The following is a 21,045-nucleotide window of genomic DNA, read 5'->3' as shown; positions in this document are numbered from 1 at the left end:
GAGGAATTTTAACTTGAAATTTTTATATATTTTTTAGAAATGACACCAAACCACATGTCTGACCTGCTGTTTGTGGGAAAAGAACAGATGTTTATTCTGAGAACATACTAATGAAGATGTTAGTGGTTTTCTCGCACTGTTAAGGGAATAAGATGGGTCATAAGAGAGAGCATAGATTGAAGTATAGTTTGCTCTTATTGTCCCATCACTGGTGTGTTCTTTTTGAGAGAATTGATATTACTTCATTTTGTTGGTTTTCCAAGTTTCTTTGACAAAGAAACTTCATAGATGTCAAGCCAAAACAAAACAAAAAATATAAACACACATACAACAGTTGCTTTAAATACCAAGGATGTCAGCGTGAAATTAAAATGAATTTACTGACATTTCTGCTTTGAAATTTTTTTAGTAAAACTAATTTAAACCAAGTGAAAACTTGTGGCTTTACCTTATAATGGGAAGTTTGACCTTTTTCAGTGCTTTTGGCTCAGGGGTTTTGACATGGGATGTTTTTGGTTAAAATTTGCTTCAACTTTCTAATGGCTCTTGGGATTTTGGTCTATCTTTGGTTGGAATAGATATTTGGAATAGCAAATGCTGTCTATTGTGTTGGTACCACGCAGCTTTCAAAGACAAGGTCTCCTAAGTAGTGGCTATGGTATCCCCTCCCGCCCGTGTGTAATTGTTAAAAAGAACACTGTTGTCATGTGAATTCTTATTTTTTTGAGCTTGCCTTTGAAGTAACTTTCACAGAGAATTCCTGTTACCTAGAAATTGATGACAGACTTACACCATTTCCTTTTTTTTTCTTAGACGTTCCGTCCTCAGAGCAGCCTGAACTGTTCCTAAAGAAACTTCAGCAGTGCTGTGTCATTTTTGACTTCATGGACACGCTATCTGATCTTAAAATGAAAGAATACAAGCGCTCCACTCTTAATGAACTGGTGGACTACATTACAATAAGCAGAGGCTGTTTGACAGAGCAGACTTACCCTGAAGTAGTTAGAATGGTGAGTTTCTTTGTTTCGCCGCGGACACTTTTAAGCACCTTCCATAGCGACGTACAGGTGTAATTATTGCAGAGTCAGGTCACTGGAGGTCACCTCCACAAATGAGAACCAACCTTCTGAGAGCTAAGCTAAAGTAGTCGGAACAATACTAGAATTTGAAGAGTATGATTTCATGAGAATGAAATCCACAACTTTCCACCTACAACAGTACTGGAGGAACCAGCGACTTCAGAGTATGAAGCCAGGATTGCCAGGGTGTTCTTGGATTTCTGGCGTTGGGAAAAGAAAAGACACAGGAGAATCAACATAAGTTTTAGATCTGTGTTTGAAAAATACTCAAGCCTGTTGGATGTCTTGATTTTTTTTTTCCCCTCCCTGTTCACTGTGGTAATTTAGAAATGGCTTTAACCTCAATAAAATTGTGATTTGTAGAATCTAGTTAAAGCCTCTCCTGGCTTTATAAACTAATCATTCCCATTATAATCTTGAAATCTGGGGTGATGTCTTTCATTATTTTTGAACAGTGTCTTGCACTTTGTGTGGTCATTAGGAGTTAAGAGAAGAAACATTATTAGCATAATAGAAGTAATTATGTTCTTTTTGGGTCAGTAATTATATTCGTTGTTTTTTTTTTTTTAAAGCTGAGCCAAAATATGGTTTTCTGTTGGATTTCTATGGGAAGCTTGCCTTCCTTGGCATCCCAGAAGATGTTGGATCTAGAGAGTATGTGCTCTTTTGGGGGAGGTGGGGCTCTTCCACTAATTGGTGAAATTATGCTGCAGAAATCCAGAAGGGTCAGTGCAACCACTGGGAAGCCCCTTGGAGAATCTGGCCCATTCTCTCTGTACTGCTGAAAACTGTCTAGCTTTTCAGTTCAACTTTTATCATTTGTATTCAACAAATACAGAAAAGAGACCTCCGTGATGAAGTAGATGTAGTTAAAAATGAATAGTTCAGATTTGGGAAGGGATGTGAATGATCATAACTTGAGAAACTGTGACTGATGTCTGAAGATCATTTCAAAACAATGTCCAGTGTATCCCTCAGATATGTGTTTGAGTTTATGTTGCATTTGTTGTTAATTTATGAGAATATACTAGTAGAATGTTTCGTAGGTGAACTATTAACATTGTAGCTCTTGAGCAGTGGTTCTCAACTAGGGGTGGTTTTGCTTCCCAGGGCACTTTGGCAATGTCTAGAGACGATTTGGCAGTCACACCCAGGGGTGGGGAGGGGCATGCTACCAGCATCTACTGGAGAGAGGTCGAATTGCAGCTAAACATCTCATGATGCACAGGACAGCCCCCTAACAAAGAATTATCTGGCCCTAAATGCCAACAGTACTGTCGTTGAGAAGTCCTGCTCTCGAGTTTGCATGCTATCTGAACCTCTTAACCTGACACCTAAGGTTTTCTCTAGGCCATCTGCCTTCTGCAAGTTTTGGTTTTAACCTACCCATTGGTTTTAACCTACCCCTTGGTTTTAACCTACCCATCTCCTCAGCCAACAGAGGTATCCACTGTGTATAACTTCCTTCTATATCTCATTCCATGGGTTGTCCATTAATATGTAAGCACATATAAGCATATAGATACAAATACACAAGTCGTGGCATACTATACACACTTATCTGCACCTTGCGTTTTTCACTTAGCAATATAGACTGTATATCAGTGCACATAAAGCTGTCTCATTCAGTCTTACAGGTGTGTAATACTTCATTGTGTGGGTGAACCATAATTCATTTAACCACTATCCTATGAATATCCTTATATACCCTTCAGTTTACCTTTGTGTGAGAACCTTTGTATGTTTACTGGTTTGTTTTTTTTAAATAGCCTTTCTTTCCCCCTGTTTCTGGACCTTCATGTGTTTCTTGGGCCCCATCTCTGATTCTCCCCTTCCTTTCAAGACTTGGCGTCAGGTGCTACTGCTGTTTCCTGAAAAGCTCAGAGTTGTCCCATACCTTCATTTCCTTCATCTCTTGGCAATTCATCCTTTTGGAATTTGTTCACTTGCTGCTCTTTAATTTTTCACACCTTTATTTGATTTTTCTAATTAGACTATAAGCACGTCTAGGCAGGAACTATGTCCTGCACATCTCTGTGGCCTCCAGAATACCTCCTAGTGCAGGTCTATCAGGAGTTCGTTGAACGAGTGAATGAATTCCCTCTTAAATGTGAGTGTTTCAGGCTCTCAAATTATCTCAAATTAAGATATTGAATGTCATTGGGTTATATTTAGTTTTTAAACCCAGTATTTGGCATAATCAAAAAATTCTTTTATTCCTGTGAAACCAACTTGGTTCTAAATGAGCTTTGGTCTCTTAATGGAGACTATTTTCCCTTCTCCCCTACCCTCCCCCAACCCCCTTCCAAAAATTGTTTTAAAAAGTCTCCCGTCAGGTGAGTTGTGTATGAATGTGCATTTTAAAATATACTGGAGGCCTACCTTAGGAGATGTTAAATCTGTAGCACGCGTACTGTTCTAGGGCATTAGAAAATTAACTTTCCAGATGGTGGTTTAGGGTTCTCAGGGGCGTAGTTTATTTTTCAGATCTCATGATTTGTGAAATTGTAACCATTAATTTTACATGGTTCTTAGGCAGTCTGGGGCATTTACAGAGAAGGAGTTAGTGTGGGAGAGTCTGAAAGAGAAGAGACTTTGGAGCCACACAGACCTGGGCTCAAGTGCCAGCTCTGGCCGCACTTACTTGTTTCATCACCTTGGATGGAGTCCTTCCTCTGGGGCCTCAGTTTTTGTGTGGTGCTAAGAGGCACATGGGATCAGGCGAAGGGTGACCATAGTCCTACCTCCGCTGCTCCATGAATACTCTGCCTAAGTAAAGTGCTCTGCACGTAAAGTCCTCACCTCCTCAGATACAATCTTGCAATACAGTCTAGCAAGCTGGCCGCTTAACCACTCCGTAAGAAGGGTTGGAACCCAGTCCCCACTTGTTGCCCTCTATTCCCTTCCATTTTGCCACCTCGGAGGCCCCTTCTATATAGAAATTCTGGTGCTGCTGCTGCCCACTTTCCTCATCTGTATCACACCTGCCTTTTTCTGGCCTTTTGTGAGGATCGGCAATATCTGTGTACAAAGCTCTTGGAATAGTCCCTAACATATGGCAAGCATTAGTTCAATAGTGCTATGTTTGGACGATTCTGTTATTATATACTTGATTTTACAATCACTGGTGGAACCCAGCATTCCTTTTGTGGACTTGAGGTGTTGTCAGCTGGATGTGTCGTATTCCATTGCCTCGATGGTTCTCAAATTCTGTAACTCCAAGATGATCCTGCCTGTTGAACAAACATCACTGTCCCCACCTATTCTTTCTTGTTATTGTAAAATGCAACCACTTTCACTAGGATTAGTGAAGGAAATGGTGGTGCTTTTAGTGAAATATCAGTAAGTGATAGCCAGGTTTTATAAACGAGGATGAGTGATGACTTACAGCGACAGGTTCTGGTGTTAGCACTATTACCAAAAGCCTTTGATCCAACCTGAATCTGTTAGGGGAAGGAAAGAGTGACCGATAAAAGTAATCTGTGAGTTGTGGAAGCCATTTTTAGCATTTAAATGAAGTCTAGATACCACCTCCAGGCTGCTAGAATTCAGAAAGCAAAGCAGCTCTTGATGTGTAAACAGGATAAAACAATGTAGTGCGTACCTTCCCTGCGGGAGAGTTGTGTGGGCTGGTGGAGAGAGCCCGAGACCGAGAATGTGGAGGTCACCGTCCACTTGATTGATGGTGAGGTCTCGCAAATAATTAATTTCCTCTCAAGCCCCGGTTTCTCCTGTGTATAAATGGAGGGGATCGGTGACGATTGCTCCCACCTTCCAGCTCTGAAAACCACTGATTCTTTCAGTCAACACAGTCTAAGAAATTGAGAATGGATTCTGCTTCCAAAATAGTAGCTTAGGTAAGTGGTTTGTTTTCATGTATTTCACCTGAGGGCAAATCTGATGGAAAAAACGAGAATCAGGACTTGTAGTTCCTTGAGGCTTTGGCTCATTCTGCTTTGTATCATCTCAAGTGTCAGGCTTCTGTCCTTGAGTCAGTATTTTTACCACATTATGCTAATGTTTTTTCTCTTTGGTTCTGTTGCCATGCATCCATTTGAAAGACTTTTTAGAATTTCTGGCTCTCCCAGTAATCTTTTGCTGTTTTTTTTTTTTAACCCAAACTCGAGCTTTTTGTATTTTATGCTCTTTATATGTGCACATCTTCCTTTTCAAAAACGTCACTTTTGGGTATAGTTCGAATGTGAGATGGTATCTCATTGGTGAAGACGTTATTTTAGCTAACTCCAGGTAAAGTTTACTGAATGACTTAGAACCACACTTTTACATTTTGATAATAAAAAAAAGGCTGGGTCCTGCCCTGTCAGCAAACTTAAAATCAGGTAGAAGGGATACTCATGAACAAATATAAGAAAATGTCATACGTGTATTAATAGAGGTGTATATACAAGGCAAGAAAGGAGTACAGAGGGTGAGTAGTCTGAGGTAAGTAGAGATGGTTAAGGAAGGCTTTTTACAAAGGAAGTAAAGCCTCAGTAGGTGTTAAAAGGTGAATGTGTGTTTTCTAAGTGGCTGAACTAGTGTTGAAATGAAGAAGAGAATTACATGATGCAAAGGGATTTCCCAGCCCCATGATAGATTCAGAGAAGCACAAGTAGTGTTGTCACAGCATTGTGTGTGAGTGTGTGTGTGTGCGCGCGCGCACGTTATTGGGGAGTTCGAGGAGGTGAATGGTGGCAGTTGAAGCTGCAGGTGTGGGCCCGTTCTTGAAAGAACCTCACAGACAGTGGATAAACATTGGAAAGTTTTAAGCAGTTGAGTGACATGGTCAGATTTGTATTGCACTGGCAGTGGGCCAGATAGATTGGAGGGCGCCAAAATTGAAGGCGGAGAGGAATCAATTAGGGAAGGGGTGTTTTAGAGAAGCTGTGAAAGCCCTAAGGCAAACAGGTATGAAGGTAGAGAAGGAGAAGAAAGGATGGCATTTGAGACTCACATAATATTGAAGCCACTTGGCATTTGTGTGGATGTTTGCAGTGTGAGAGAGAGGAAGGGGTGGTGAGGATAGCTTTGGGAATTAGGTGGTTTGTTATGCCACTATTTGAGAAAGGTATAGCTGGAGGGCGAGTGGGTTTTGCGTGGAAACCGAGCAGTGGACTTTTGGTGTGTTAACTTGGAGGTTATGGGAGACCTAGATGTGGAAAGGTGAAGACGGAGATTGGGAATTGTCGGTGTGGGAGGAGAACAGGAGAAAAAAAGAACGATGATGGAATTGCCGGTGGTACAGGGAACCACTGTGCTTTCGAGCAGTGGTGCAGGTGGGAGCTGGGGGGTTGAGGAGCGCTCAAAGTATAAGGAAGTTGAGATGATGCCTGTAGATGGTGATTGCACGTACACTGATGGAATCTTGGGCATACTGCCTTCATTAGAATACAGTCTTATGCCTTCTCTTGCAGACATTATACCTTGTTGCTGTGGTTGTTTGCCGTTATTTATTTTCATATTTTGTCTTTATGTCTTTACTTTTATTGGTTTCAAAGTCTGCCCTGCTCCTAATCTGTGGTTAAATTTCTGTATACCTCCCATTGTAGAATATGTGATTTTTCCAAAGGTGATATAGTTTTAAGATAAAATATTTAGAACATTTTTTTTTCTTTTCTCTTGAAGTCTTTCCTTGAGTCCTAATTATTGTTTCTTGGCCACCATTAGCTTTGTTTTTCCTATTCTCAAATTATACCCTGTCATTTGGTTATCTGTGTGTTGTATCTTTTATATATCCTTTGATTTAACGGGAGATCACAGCTCTGGTTTGCCTCTTAATAGAAAAATACGGTTCTGTAGAAAATAATGAAGTTGCAATTAAAGGTCTCAGAGTCTGCCTACACAGACTTATAGGAGTGCTTTGTTAATTTCACTACATGCTTTATTGGCTGAAGGACAGACAGAGTTTCTTTTCATAAAATAACAACTATCTAAAAGTGCCTTGGGAATGACAAGTACCAGGGGGAAATGTGAAATTTCCATTTTTCATCTTCTGGCATCTGATAAGGAATGTAACCATACATCCTGGCCAGGATTTGCCTTCGAGGTGACTCTTGAGACTGGAAGGAGATAAGATCTGACCCATGTGGAGGTGCCTGGGTGGGGGTGATGGTGGTGGAGATGGGCTGCCTACGCTACTGAAAATATAAATAAAGGAAGAGAATTGAGTGATGTCTGGGAAGGGCATCTAGGAACTGAAATTATTGGCAAATTTTGAGAATAGGAACAGGACCTGAGAATTAAATTGGAAAGTGAAGGATTCCTTGTTACTTAGAAAAGAATTTAAGGTTACGATAATGAAGATTATCAACAGACATTTTTAGAATGAGATCCGGAAGAATTGGCCGCTCAAGGTTAGGAGCGTATTGTTACCATTTGTAATTTATCAGAGGGTAGAGAGACTGGCAGGCACTTTGTCCTTTCTTTAATTACTGTAAATCTTAAACAACTGCACTGTGCTTCTTTAGTTAATGCCCACTTAATAATATTCATGTAGCATACTAGGGTGTCTGTAGATTGTTTTTATAGTCAGTGGACCTTCTGATGTTGACTGCAGAATTTTGGGTATTTTGTGTTTGTTTGTTTGCTTGCTTGTTCGTGTATTTATTTATTTAATTTTGGAGCATGAGAGGGGGAGGGGGCAGAGAGAGAAAGAGAAAGGGAATCCCAAGCAGGCTCCATGTTCAGCATGGCAGACTCAGACACAGGGCTCCATCCCACAGCCCCAGGATCATGGCCTGAGCTGAAATCAAGAGTTGGACGCTCAACTGACTGAGCCACCCAGGCACCCCTGTTTTGTGTATTTTCGTGGTAGAGGATCCATAGCTTTTGACTGACTATTCAAAGACATACCTGACTCCACAGGGGTTTAAGCTTGATTTTACCACACGTGCAATGCTCTGCTAGATGCTGCTCTCTTGGAAAATACACGATTGGAAAGGAGCAGAGTCTTCCCATTCATGGCAGTAACTACAGATGAAAAATGAAGTTGTTAGAATGATTTCACCAGTGAAACCATCTGGGCCCGTAGTTTTCTCTTTCAGCAGGTTTTTTCTGGTAGTGCATTCAGTTTCTTAAATACATGTCTGACTCTAGATTTTCCGTTTCATCTTGTGTCAGTTTTGGTAGGTTGTTCTGATAGTTGCACAATTTACAGTTGTAGTCGTATACTTAATCTTTATAGCATCTTCGCAAAGGTGTGTGCTCATAAAAGATCACCAGCACTTGTACAGATTCCATGGTTAGCAGCACAATTGTCTGCAGCACCTACCGTATATGAGTTAATTTAGTCTTCACAACAACTCTGTGAGATCGATAGTAATATTATGTATATTATTTTATAGATGATGTGAAGGAAGTAGAGAGAGGCTGTGGAACTTTCCCAGAGCTACTTACCTGGGGAACAGGCAGGGCGGATTTGAATCCAGGCTCTTTGGCTCCAGAGACCATACTCTTAACTGCTGTGCCTAATGCTTTCCTGGAATCATCCTTTACTATAGGAATGAGGACTAAACCCCAAAGATTGGACTCCTGCCTCTGAACTGTGTCCTTTTCCTTGAGCTCTTCTAAATAAATAGGTAATAAGGGTTTTGAATAGCCTTTCCCTGAATCTTGCTGCTCCTCACAAGACCAAACCAAATAGCAGGCTTCAGGATTAAATGTTCATTGTTGCTTAAGAAACAGCTTCCCTCTCCCGCTCTCTCCCCTCACCACTTCACTACCCCGCCTTTGTGTTATTCTTGAATTAAGAGTGCTTCTCAACCTTGTTTTCTCTGCTCTCCCCCTCCCTTCCAGTATGGGAGAGTGAACGATGATTGGGAGGTGAAGAGGAGCTCAGGAGGAGGGCTGTGTAGTTCAGAACTCTCCTCTGTTCCACCCAAAGTACAGTTCTTGAGATGATCCTATCTCCTGAGTTCATGTGCTCCCCCCATATCTCTTTTGTCTGTCCCACCATTAGAAGCAGGTAAGCTCTACCAGCAGTCAAGGCATCCTTGCGTTACTTGCTTAGCTTGAATTTGGAGCAAGGGAGTTAGATGATGGGAACATCCCTCCGTCTCCATGATGGTCCCCAATCAGCGCTTACATGGGTACAGTCTCCTTTTTGTTGCCCTTGCTAGGTGAGTCCTGCCACTTAGACGAGTCTTCCCCTTTTTAAGTGTGTGATGTTGTAAGGTTGTTATGATGTCATTATCGCTGTCTTTAGTCGTGATACCACCTCTACCACCCCTGTTAGACTCCCCTTTTTCTTTAGATGGTTTAATCAGTTTTTCTAGCTAGCTACAGTGAATCTTGAGAGGCTGAAAGCTTTTTTTTTTTTTATAAGTCTCTGTAAGGTAGCTTTCCATATCTTTTCTCTGTTGACTTAAAATTTTAATTTTTCATGGGAAGTTTCATCTCCAGGTCTTTTTTTTTTTTTTGAAGACCCTGTAAATCTGCATGTGCCTGTGTGGTTAGAATTAGATATACATGCATATGTATACAGCCCTTAGTTTACCTGAATAAGATTTTTCCTGATACACTTGCATATTCATGTCTATACTATATTAATAATTTACCATTTCTCTCCAGCAGACATTCTCTCTTAAGGAATCTGACAGGGATTTTAATGGGTTTAGTTTTAATTTAAGTGTACAAAGGAGTGGGTTTTTACTCAGGAAACAACTGAGCTACTCATGATTGCTATTTGCTTCATTTACAAGCTGTATCCTTCTGGCTTGACTGCTTTACAGATTGTTCAGAGTTTTCAGTATACTTAAAATTGTTTGACAGCTGTGACTTGTCTAGCGCTGATGTATCCAATACTATCCTTTCTCTGTAACGAGAACGAGAACGCTCCCTCTCTCTTTCTTTCCCCCTCCCCTGAAACTGGCTGCAGAATTGTGCAGGATAAGTCACAGAAGTGCATTCAGGTTTTGGTTTCTCTTTTCTCCTACCTTTTAATTTAACCTTGAAAATGAAAATATGATTAGAGGTGTAAGGAATGCTTCTGGAAAAATCTACCGAGGAAAATATGTGATAAAAAGGTTGGGAAATTGTTACCTGTGGTTTCTATATAAGTAGGTCTTGGATAATTCTAGCACTTGCTGTTAGTTTATGTAGTTCAGCTGTCTCTCTACTGAGGACAGAAGTGAGAGAGGAAGGGACTTATTAACTGATTCTCTAAAGAGAAAGCTGGTTATACCCCAGTGATGCATTATGAGCAGGAAAAAACAGAGAAAATGAGTGTCCCCAATGTGGAATTCTCTGAGACGGTAATGCCTGAGGCAAGAATTTGGCAAGAAAACAACAAGCAGGTCATTTCCAGGAGGTTGCTGGCTTCTGACCAATATTAAAAGCCAAACTTGGTCTGTAGGTGAAAACAAGAAGAAATACGCTATCCAGTGACTTCTGTGGAGGAAGTTGCCTCTGGAAAATGAGGATAAGATAAGGGACTTCTAGAGTTAAAATGCAGTTTCAGGAATGAATAGAGAGAGGTAGGGATTTGCTGAGCAGTGAAGGGAAAACTAGAAAGACCAGAGCCTCAGGCAGCTGTGGGTCCTGGGCAAGGAGCAGCATTGCCAGGAAGGCAGGGGTGACACGTGGAGGAGAGGATGTTTCGGATGTTTCAGGATAAAAATAGGACTGGTTATAACAATTTGGTGAGTTGGAAAGCAAGTTTATCTTTTAATAAAATGGATAAGCAAGCCATGTTGGAGTATATAATGTCTCTTCATTCTTCAGAGATGTAGGTATCAGACAGGGAGTGGGGGCTGGGCAGATAGTGTTAGGTACTTACTAAATGGGCTGCTTTGAAATACTGTGGAATTTCCTTTCCTGAAGAAGGTAAGGCCTTTATGAGAATAGGGTAGAACACTCTGGAATAATGCAGCCCACTTCCTTTTGTGGGGACTTTTGGCCTTTTCTCTAGAAGTATTTGTTGAGTTTAGACAATAGAGAAGGTGCTAGAAAATTGAGTGTGTATTTGTGCTGTCCATCAGGTACAAACTGGGGAGCCTGTTGTGCCCTGTTCTGGAAAGTAGGAGGAGTAATTTGAGGGGCAAAATAATCAGAAGGCAATGATCTATAAATACACATTTAAAACGGAAGCTAACAGGGTTGGTGGGCAGTTCCTGTCCCGAGAGCCCTTTCTTGGTTTCTTTCTGAGGCACTTACACCCACACTCCAGCCTCCCCTCCAAGATGAGGCCAGCATGCCTCCGTGAGGCCCGTGAGGCGGGTGAGGGACGGTTGTCTGCCTTGCCCTCCCTTGGTGGCTGATCTTACTCAATTCGTTATGAAGTTGTGTGGGTAAAGAGTGATGTTAATCTGTGATCATGTGTTCAGGTGCGTTTTTGTTTTCATAGCTCACCAGCTAGCTCAAGGTTTGTTTTACTAATGAAGGGTCACAGAGACCGAGAGACAAACCAGAATAAGGGACAGTGATAGCGTGGGCAGCTTCCTGTTTATTTTTAGTGATTTCAAGTGAGAACACATACTCAATAGCCGGAAACATACCTCAGAAGCCTCAAGTGCTTTGTGTGTTTTTAAAATTCAGAGTTTAATTTTTCTTTTAGCATTAGCTGATTTTGAACCGAGTGTTCAAAGCAGATGTTAGAATATAGGTGTCCTCAAAAAAGCCCCATGTTGTTACTGTTTTATTAACTTGTGCACTTTGGATTTTACAGAAACCACTTAATTTAGCAGTTTTAGTACTTTTCTAGGATTGAGGACCCAAAGTCCATGCACAGGAACACGTGGTAGAACCCTGCTGTTGCATGGCTGGCCTCTGTGTGGGGCGTGCGCACTCGACGGCAAGCGCCAGCCAGTACGAGGGCCTGCTCTGCGCTAGGACTGTTGCAGTGTTTACACCTCTATTTTTGGATTCTAAGATTTAATATCAACAGTCTTCACTTTTGGATCCACTGCTACGTTTCCAGTTTTGGAGACAGTGTAATGTAGTTGTCTCTGTGTGTGAAATACCATTTCCCTGTGATGATTTTGTGCGGGGCTAACAGACTAGAGAGAATTAATTTAACATTACCGTCACCACTTCAGCAGGTAAAAAGCTGCCTCTTATTTTGAGCAGAGTTTAGTCTCGAAATAGAAGCCTGATGGGAGTGGAGGGTTTCATGGTTGGAATTTGTGAGTAATAGGGGGAGAGGCGGGGATGGGTCTGGATTACGGAGGTCTTGGCAAGCCAAGTAAAGGAGGTTAGACTTAATCTGAGAGACTGCAAGCGGAGGGCTGCTAATAAGGTTTTTGAATGGGAGGTGAAATGTACATGATACTAGTTTCCTTTCTCCAGCCCCCACCTAGAAAGTCTGTACCCTTCTGCCAGCTCCTTTCAGGGGGTGTAAGGCTGGCAGATTTAACCCAGGATGGCTGATGGCAGAGGGCTGTTGTCCTACCGTAGTCAGATGGTGACAAAGAAAGAGGAAGTGGAGAGAATATATAAAGAACTCCCCATCCTCCTGTATTTTCTCCTGTGCTCATCAAAGAAAACTTGAAACCAAAGAGAAAAGATTATCTATAGTTTCATTATTTAAATGCAATCAGTGTTCACATTTTAGCCAGTTTCCTCCTAGCCTGGTTTTTAAATGAGGCTTTCCCTTAAATTAAAAAAAAATCCAGATATACTTAACATCAACACAGATTTTAAGAACAGATCTTAGGCAGTGAATCTTCAATGAATTTAATAATTCTCTGTACTCATACAGCCGTAACTCCAGATCTAGAACACGGCCATCACTCTGGAAAATCTCCTTGTGTTCCTTTCCTGTTTTTCTGTATTAAACATTTTTCCCCCTAAGGGAAAAAAAAATAAATTATTTCATACTAATCTTATTATACAATTACTTATGTTACTATATGTATAATTTGAACTAAATTTTTTTCTTCAGCATTGGGATATAAACATGCTTTCACGTAATTAACTAAATTTAAAAGCATCATTCTAATGGCTGCCATAATGTTCCATTATGGGGATATATGATTGTCTGCTTAACTATTTTGGGACATCAAAACTATTTCCAAATTTCCACTATTAAATATAATATCACCGTTAGCACCAAAGAGATATTGTGAAGGCATAAATCAAATGACCTGTTGATAAGCTGCGTAAAGCAGATAGATACAGGAGAGGAAGAGTTAAAGGAAATTCTAAAGGCTTAGACAGAATGAGGAAGGTGAGAAGAGAACTCTCTTCTAGAGGGAAGTGGAGGTCAGTGAGGATGAGATTGGTTTTGACCAGATTGAATTTGAGATCGAGGGAGGTGTCAGAACTGCTCTGTATATAGCTGGAAAAAACAGAATTAAGGACATCCTAGTGCCTTGGAAACAGAAGTCATAGAAGAAGGGACAGAGAACTGAGTATTGAGAGAAGAGCATCATGCCATAAATTCAGCTTTGCTCTACCTTGAGTTCTAACGCTGACTTTTTTTTTTTTTTTTTTTGGTAAGGATTTGTGTTGTTTGTTGGGTGAAGTGATGACTTTGAGACATGCGTTTAACTTCTGTATTCACAGTCTCAAGATCCAGAATGTGCTTTACTTTCTATTTTGCTTCACACTCAGACCTGTTAACATGGTTGGTGTTAATTCTGAGAAACAGAACTGTGGTGGGAGTATCGCTTTTATCAGGTTGGCACAACGGCCATTTGGTTTTCTGGTGGTTCTGCTGGATTCTTTCCCACTAAAAGGGATTGACATGTTTGCATAAGGAAATTAAATTACTTGAATTAGTAGAAGCTACTGGAGAATGGAAGAAGTAATTTAATAGGAAATAATTGCTAACTTTTGAGTTAAATGGGGAGACTTGAACGCATGCATGTATTTATTTACTTTTACCCCCCGAGATCAGACAGATTACTGAAAAGAAATAAAACCCACAAAAACAAAGCAAAATGGAGAGGAGATCTCAGAGTCAGCATCTTGGGAACTAGCAAAGCACATGAACTGGTGGTCACTGCGTTGGCAGATGAGAAAAAGCGGAGCCGTAAGCAGCAGCAGGGAGAGTCTGGAAGTAGCCCACTCACACCACATTAACTGCGGGAAGCTTCAGAAAGATGCCTTTCTAAAAGTAAAGGTGCACAGAGGCCAGAAGAGGAGCCTTGGTGGAAAGTCTGTGTAAGCAGTAGTCAGAACTCCTGATCCCACCTCACTCCCCCTAAACCAGGCAGCGAAAAGACTGGAGGTTTTCTCTCTGGAGAGGCTACACTGGAGGGAAGCTGGGCTCATGGACATCAGGCACTGCTGACAACAGCAGGCGCCTTTCTGAAAGTAGCGGAGCACGTTGAATGGGAAGATCCTCAACCCTCTTACCACTCAGCGCTCAGATCCCTTATGCCTGTAATCAGGAGAGGAGAATCAAATAAGCTCAAAGGAAAGACCTAAAGGCACCAGCTAAAGGAGAGTTCTTAGGGGGATGGTGGTAAGGACGTGGCCCAGCCAGTCTGCCCACAAGCCCACTACTCTGTCACTCAGTGCCACCGTCTCATACAGAACTCCCATTTTAAGTACGCCCGGATGTGGCACTGTCACAAAGACACAGACTTTCTGGGTTTGAATCCTCTCTCCTGACACTGCCCTGGCGTTAATACTGTTAATTAGTTTTGTATGATTTTGAACTTTATATAAATGTACACGGACGAGACTCAACTCAGATGCCTTCCATCTTTCCCTTGCATCCTTACCCTGCGCTCACCCCATTTCTTTTCCTGCCCCTGTGGCACTTTCTCATCTGATGGGCGTACAGTAGGTGAAAGAGAGTGGAACGGAAGACAGAGTACTTTCTTTCACACATTTTTCTCCTGTTTGTCTCCTTCTAACTAAATGTTGATGTACTCCTCAAAACTACCTTGTATGTACTTGGATCTGTACTCAGATTCTATTGATTCTCTGTTCTTGATCTCATGGACAGATTCTTTTCTTCCATACAGTTGTCAGTGCTCTAATCCTTCTAGAAACTGAACATCTAAAGGGATCCAATTATTTTCAGAAACAATCAGTTTTTGTTAAATACAGTTGTACCAGTTGATGATAACAGTTATCAGCGGAACCAACCGCAGCGGCAGCAGCAGTAATAACGACAATGAAAATGGATTATTTTAGTCTGTATAAATCTAAACGGTGTGCATAACTAGTAGATTTTGGAAGAAATACTTGCTAAAGGAAATATAAGTAAAAGTGACATCTTTGTGAATTAGGAAAATAGCACATGCCCAAGATTTCTCTGACTTTAATCTTGTCTTTCAGATTTGACTTGATGTTTTAAAATTCTAATTGGGCAACATAAGTTCTTAAACTTCCTGTTTTGTTTGTTACTCCCTTTCTCCAAAGGACTGCTAAGCTGCTTTTGTCATTTTAAGATGTTCCTTCTGCCTCATTTCAGAAATCAGTTATCATAGAACAGTGCCTATGTCCTAGAAAGCCCGGCTCATACAGATTAAATGTGCAACAGTAATAAGGTTGAAACCGTCAACTTTAGAAATCGTTTAAATCCTCTTCTGGATTTCCGGATGTTGTAAAACAGATCAGCTGTCACAAGTGCATGTTTCCTAATCACATGTAAACAGTGAATACTGTCTTTAGTTCTGGTTCAGTGACTCTCTTCTCCTCAGTATAGAGCGACGTCCAGAAAGGTGGTTTTACGATAAAAATGTGGGCACCCTTGGTGGAGTAGCTTGACCATACCTGTGTGTCACAACGTTCTCGCCCTCCTTGGGTTGTCGCAACCTCTGCTTGTTACAAACAAGAGCATTGTGGTGATTCTTTTGCCTCAAGGAATTGTATTTAACTCAAGTGAACGTGTTTGTAATAATAACTTCTGGAAATTCTTGCCTGAAATTTTTAATTATATTGATAATATTACATAGTAGTGACAGTTATGTATTTAGTGCGTTAGAGAATAAAGGTAGACCTGCAGTGGATGCCTCATAATGTAAGAAGTTGTCATACTGATTTCGTTAAATTTCTCTTTAGATTTAGTGCTAAGGACGTGTCCTTATGTTAGAATAAGGGATTTTAATGGTTTCACGTGTTCAGATAACTTTTAAACAGCTGTGTTCATTCACATCGATGGCGATGGCGAGGTTTAAAAAGAGACTAGTGGCAACTACAGTAAACTTATTATGATAATTAAAAGACATGGTTTGGCTTTAGAAACAAATTACTGGTTGAACAAATTGCCAGTGAGTTAAATTAAGTGCTAATTGAAAGTTTTAAAATTTTGCCATTTGTTTCTTAATCAAAGTACGAGCTTAAAAGATGTATATCTGCTCTGATTCTAAGTTTCTTGAGCATAATTACAAAATGTTGGGAGTTTTCTCCTGGTTTTATATATCAATAATTATTTATAATTACTTTACAAGGGGCTGAGAGATTTGATGGGGCGCCTGGGTGGCTCAGTTGGTTGAGCGCCCGACTTCGGCTCAGGTCATGATCTCACGGTTCGTGAGTTTGAGCCCCATGTCAGGCTCTGTGCTGATGGCTCAGAGCCTGGAGCCTGCTTCAGATTCTGTGTCTCCCTCTCTCTCTGCCCCGACCCCACTCACGCTCTCTCTTTCTCTCTCTCAAAAATAAATAAACGTTAAGAAAAAATTAAAAAAAAAAAAAAGGGTCTGAGAGTCAGATTTGAAACGTTCTTTATCACTAGGACTATTAAGAATTTTTAAATTTGGTGTTACCAAAGGTACCTTGACATTATATGTGGGTTTAACATTTATTACTTTTATGTTCTAAAACATAAATAGCATAGCAAGGTATCTAGGCATATCTGTTAGAATTTTAGTTCTTTTTCTTAGAGTTTGAATATGTAATACTAATTCTAGTGTGTTTGGAAATTGTCTTCTCTGTACAAATGTCTGATTTAGAGATTTAAAGTAACTTTTGCTTACTTTTATACGTTTCATCATGTTTATTTGATACATTTACTTTGGACTAACACAAAATACTATGAGAATAATGCATGCTGACATAGTTTCAACATTGCATTTACTGGGGCTTCTCTCTGGTTCTAAATGCTTGAGTAAATAATTTTGTTTCTTTTCAATACATGATGGATTATAGAATTAACGAATGGATGAACTGGATAAAAAAAAACTGAGGGATATCATTGAAATGGTTACTTGCATAAGATCTTAATACAAATAGTGCTAGAGGAATAATGGCACTTTTCAATTTGCTTGGATGTTCTCTATTTAACATCATTTGTATTGTCCTTTTTTTTTTTTTGTTAGAAAATCTACTTTATAGATGAAATTTCAAGAAAATGCATTTTATAGCTGTGATGTCATTATTTTTGTATTTATAGTCAGTATACTTGCAATATTGCATGAAATTACAGTGTGACAGATAAAAGAGGGAGAAAGGTTCATGAGGTCGACTAGTTCATCTGCATTTACCCAAGATGATAACCTACTCATCTAGAAAGTAGTATTGTAAAACAGAGGCAAGATGATTTAAGTTGTTTTGTTATACTGTAGTTACAGGTGGTTTTCCGAGTACATTGTATGTCTGATTTTTACCCAGACCTTCGGTACAAATGGTGCTCACAAATACATAACTAAAGGGAACTGAAAGTATTCATTAGTTGTGTTTTTTTTTTAAATAATTCACTATATTGTTCTTACCTTTTGTTTTGTTCATTGATAATCTTGGCAGATATTTAATAGTGAGTAGCTCACAGGTGCTATCCACATTCTGTTCTTTTATAATGTGCTAGTCATTTTCCTTAAACAACAGCAAAATGTCAACCAAAATCAAGGTGTAAAATTAGTAGTAGCATTTCCATGGAGATCAAGAGATTCAGGAAAGTGAGAGGTTTTTTTTTTTTTTTCCTGCAGTAGCTTAAATAACTATTTAAAAATATTAAGAGTTGTATTTTGATATTGTAAGTCAAGAAACAGTAAGATGTTTGTTTAATCAAAACCTGATTAAGATATGCCTAGACACTTCTTCTTTACTTATGGGGCCAGGCACTTAGGATCCTGTTAAGTTGTCTCTTTCACATTTGGCCAAGACGTTGAGATTTACTTATTTTTGCACTATAGTTAATGGTAATCAGCAATAAACTAAAGAGTTGAAAAAGAAGAGAGCAGCTAGTCCCCCAGAGCAGGCATCTGTTGGTGCCAGGCCTGGCCTGAGGCAGTATCCCCCTCCTTCACCCCCCATCCCTCCCCGGGTGCTATGGTGCGAGTGCTCACCGGGTCACAACTGAGTTGTATCCAGTGTGGGTTCTTTCTTAATATTAGTGTTATTTTAGAGTTGTCAGTTTTAGCAAATAAAGACACAGGGCACCTAGTTCAATTTGAATTTCAGATAAACAACGAATACTTTTTTTAGTCTAAGTACGTCCCATACGACATGTGGAACTCTAGCTCGGGGAGATGAGAAGAAGGGATGTGAGGAATAGGAGCACCGGAGAGGAAACTTGGCAGTCAGTAATCAGGACGTTTGAGGATGGAGGTCTGAACCAGACGGTGAGGCTGAAGAGATTGTTCTGTTTTTCTTCTAATGCTGAGAAAGGTCAACATAGTTCTGAATGTTCACGGCGGTGGGGGGAGACAGTGAAACCGTGTCCGTGGTTGCCATTGAGGGCCACTGGAGGGAGATCATGGGAAAAGAGAGATGAGCAGTCAAAAAACTGATAGAAAGAAATGTGGTGGGGGAATCAGAGGAGAAAGAGAAAGAGACGAAGAAGTCAGGTCCATGCATGGTCTTCAAGGATGGGATGGAGGTGGTGCGCCAGAGAAAGGACCCCGAGAACCATCCGTGCGTATCATGGTGCTGTGTTACCTTGCAAAACTCACAAGCTGTTTTCTTATTGGTAAGAGGAGGGAGCTGGATGAGAGAGAGTCTCTAACATGATTGGATTCTAGAAGCAACATGGAATTCCTAATCCTAAATTTTCTATCTTTAAGGAGGGGTTATTTAGATTTTAATACGTGTTTCTCCTCTTCCCTCAGCCTTGCTTTCTGTCCTGATAGCCATTTTCTAGAGTCCAGCCCAGTGCCTTCAAACTTGTAGTTCGATTCCAATATTCAACATTTATTGTATTATAATGCCTTTGGAATGAAAGTGAATCAGATTATACCTCAAAGACACTTATTTCTTAAACTTCTTTTTCTTCACATTGATACCAGTGTAGATTAAAATAAAATAGTTGGAAACCAAATCCTTGTAATGTACTGTAAAAATTTCTTTTGTTCATTTTGGAGAACCCATTCCTGAATAAATAAAATAGACAGCCTACGACTAGAGCCTCATGCATTTAAATACATAATAGAGACGGTTTTCGAGACCTTAGCGATACCGTGTTGCATTTCAGTGTAGCCACATAGACTCCACAAAATTGCTCTGTGGTGGGGAGTGTTGCCCGTGGCTACTTGTAGTCATGACGTTTGCATAAGCATAAACCTGCTGTTGGCTATTTAATAACGTTACCTATTTAGTAATTCCTTTAAAGCCTGGACTAGAAATCAGAAGTGGCTGTCAGTGATAAAAAAAGATTTAATGGAAGCAAATTTACCATGTTGGATAGCGGTTTGGTTTTTTTTAATGTTTATTTTTTGAGAAAGAGCATGGGGTGGGGAGGGGCAGAGAGAGAAGAAGACGGTGGACCTGAAGAAGGCACTGCGCCGTTAGCCTGCCAGCGCAGACTCACATACGGGGCTCAGACTCCGCAACTGTGAGATCGTGACCCGAGCCCAAATCGAGTCGGACACTCAACCGACTGAGCCCCCGGATATTGGTTTTTAACCATTTTTCGATCTTGGAAATCTTTTGAAAATAGGACCAGGGCAACTAGATCTTTTCCTAGCTCGGACTCACACATGTTAAATGTTGCGGCAAAGTCAGGGGATTTGGAGGACCACCTCCCCTTCCCCACTTCTCGCTGTGGATAAACCAGTTTTAAACTCCCGATTTTGGAGTTCAACGGTATAGTTACACTGGTCCATTCATTGAGTCTTTTAACCATTCGTTCCTGAACTAGGCTCTAGGCATTGTAGGAAGCTCTGATTTTTAACTCTCTCCTGACAGTAATAATCTCATTCAAACAAATTCAAGAGCCCGTTTTCATATTGAAATTAAAGGCATGACTTATATACCGTATGTCTCTTGCTTAGGCCTTCTATAGATTTAGGAATTACTTCGTGTGCCTCAAGAGGAATGGCAGCAACTACCTAGTTTATCATCCATATTCCTCTTGCTTTGCTACAGCTTTTTAAAATTTTCCTTTAGATATGCATTTCCATCCTGTATGGTTAAAGTCTCATCATTTTCAGTTGTCTTCCCCCTAAATCTTTATTTATAAACATTTCTTTGTGCTTCTGTATGGCCATCATCTTTAATGCTGCACAGTATTCTGAGTTGATGTACCTCTTGGATGTTGGACATAAAGATTATTTCTAATTTTACACTTTTTGTAGAATGTTGTCAATGACTACTTTAAGTGGTTTTTTCAGGAGTGCCCTGGGTGGCTCGGTCAGTTGAGCGTCTGACTTTGGCTCAGGTTGTGATCTCACAGTTCGTGAGTTCGAGCACAGCATCGGGCTCTCTGCTGTTGGCATGGAGCCTGCTTTGGATTCTCTGTCTCCCTCTCTTTCTGCCCCCCATCCCCAACACATGCTCTTTCTTTCTTAAAAATAAATAAACATTAAAAAAATGCAGAAAATACTTTTTAAAAAGTAGATTTTTCAGACTTGTCTTGGATTAGTTTTTCACAATAGATTCTCAAGGATGAGAGCCATGGTTCATCCATTCATGACATTTTTATTAAGCACAGTGCCAGCCTGGGTCAAAAGCTTGGCCATTTCCGTGACACTTGATATGCTTTGACATTCTTTCCAAATCTGCTAGCAAACTACTTAACCGACTGAGTCAGCTTGTAATTGTCCAGCCCATTTGATCTGTGCTTCCTCATTATTCATGTGGTGAATATTTAGAAGTAAACTGAATAAAGCATTATAAGGAAGGCAAATCTGAAGAAACA

At 40.3% G+C, this 21,045-nt stretch overlaps 1 protein-coding gene across 3 annotated transcripts in view; it reads left to right on the top strand.

Annotated features, from left to right (window-relative positions):
• Positions 1–21,045, top strand: part of PPP2R5E (protein phosphatase 2 regulatory subunit B'epsilon) — a 143,686-nt gene that overhangs the window by 80,300 nt on the left and 42,341 nt on the right. For all 3 annotated transcript variants that reach the window (XM_027065874.2, XM_027065873.2, XM_027065872.2), the window contains exon 3: positions 814–1,010. In XM_027065874.2, coding sequence (XP_026921675.1) covers positions 814–1,010 — 197 coding nt within the window. The remainder of the gene's footprint in view (positions 1–813; positions 1,011–21,045) is intronic.

Source organism: Acinonyx jubatus, chromosome B3, assembly GCF_027475565.1.
Source record: "Acinonyx jubatus isolate Ajub_Pintada_27869175 chromosome B3, VMU_Ajub_asm_v1.0, whole genome shotgun sequence".
Classification (NCBI taxonomy): domain Eukaryota; kingdom Metazoa; phylum Chordata; class Mammalia; order Carnivora; family Felidae; genus Acinonyx; species Acinonyx jubatus.
Note: the sequence above shows the minus strand (reverse complement) of the source record. Positions and strands in the feature narration are given on the sequence as shown.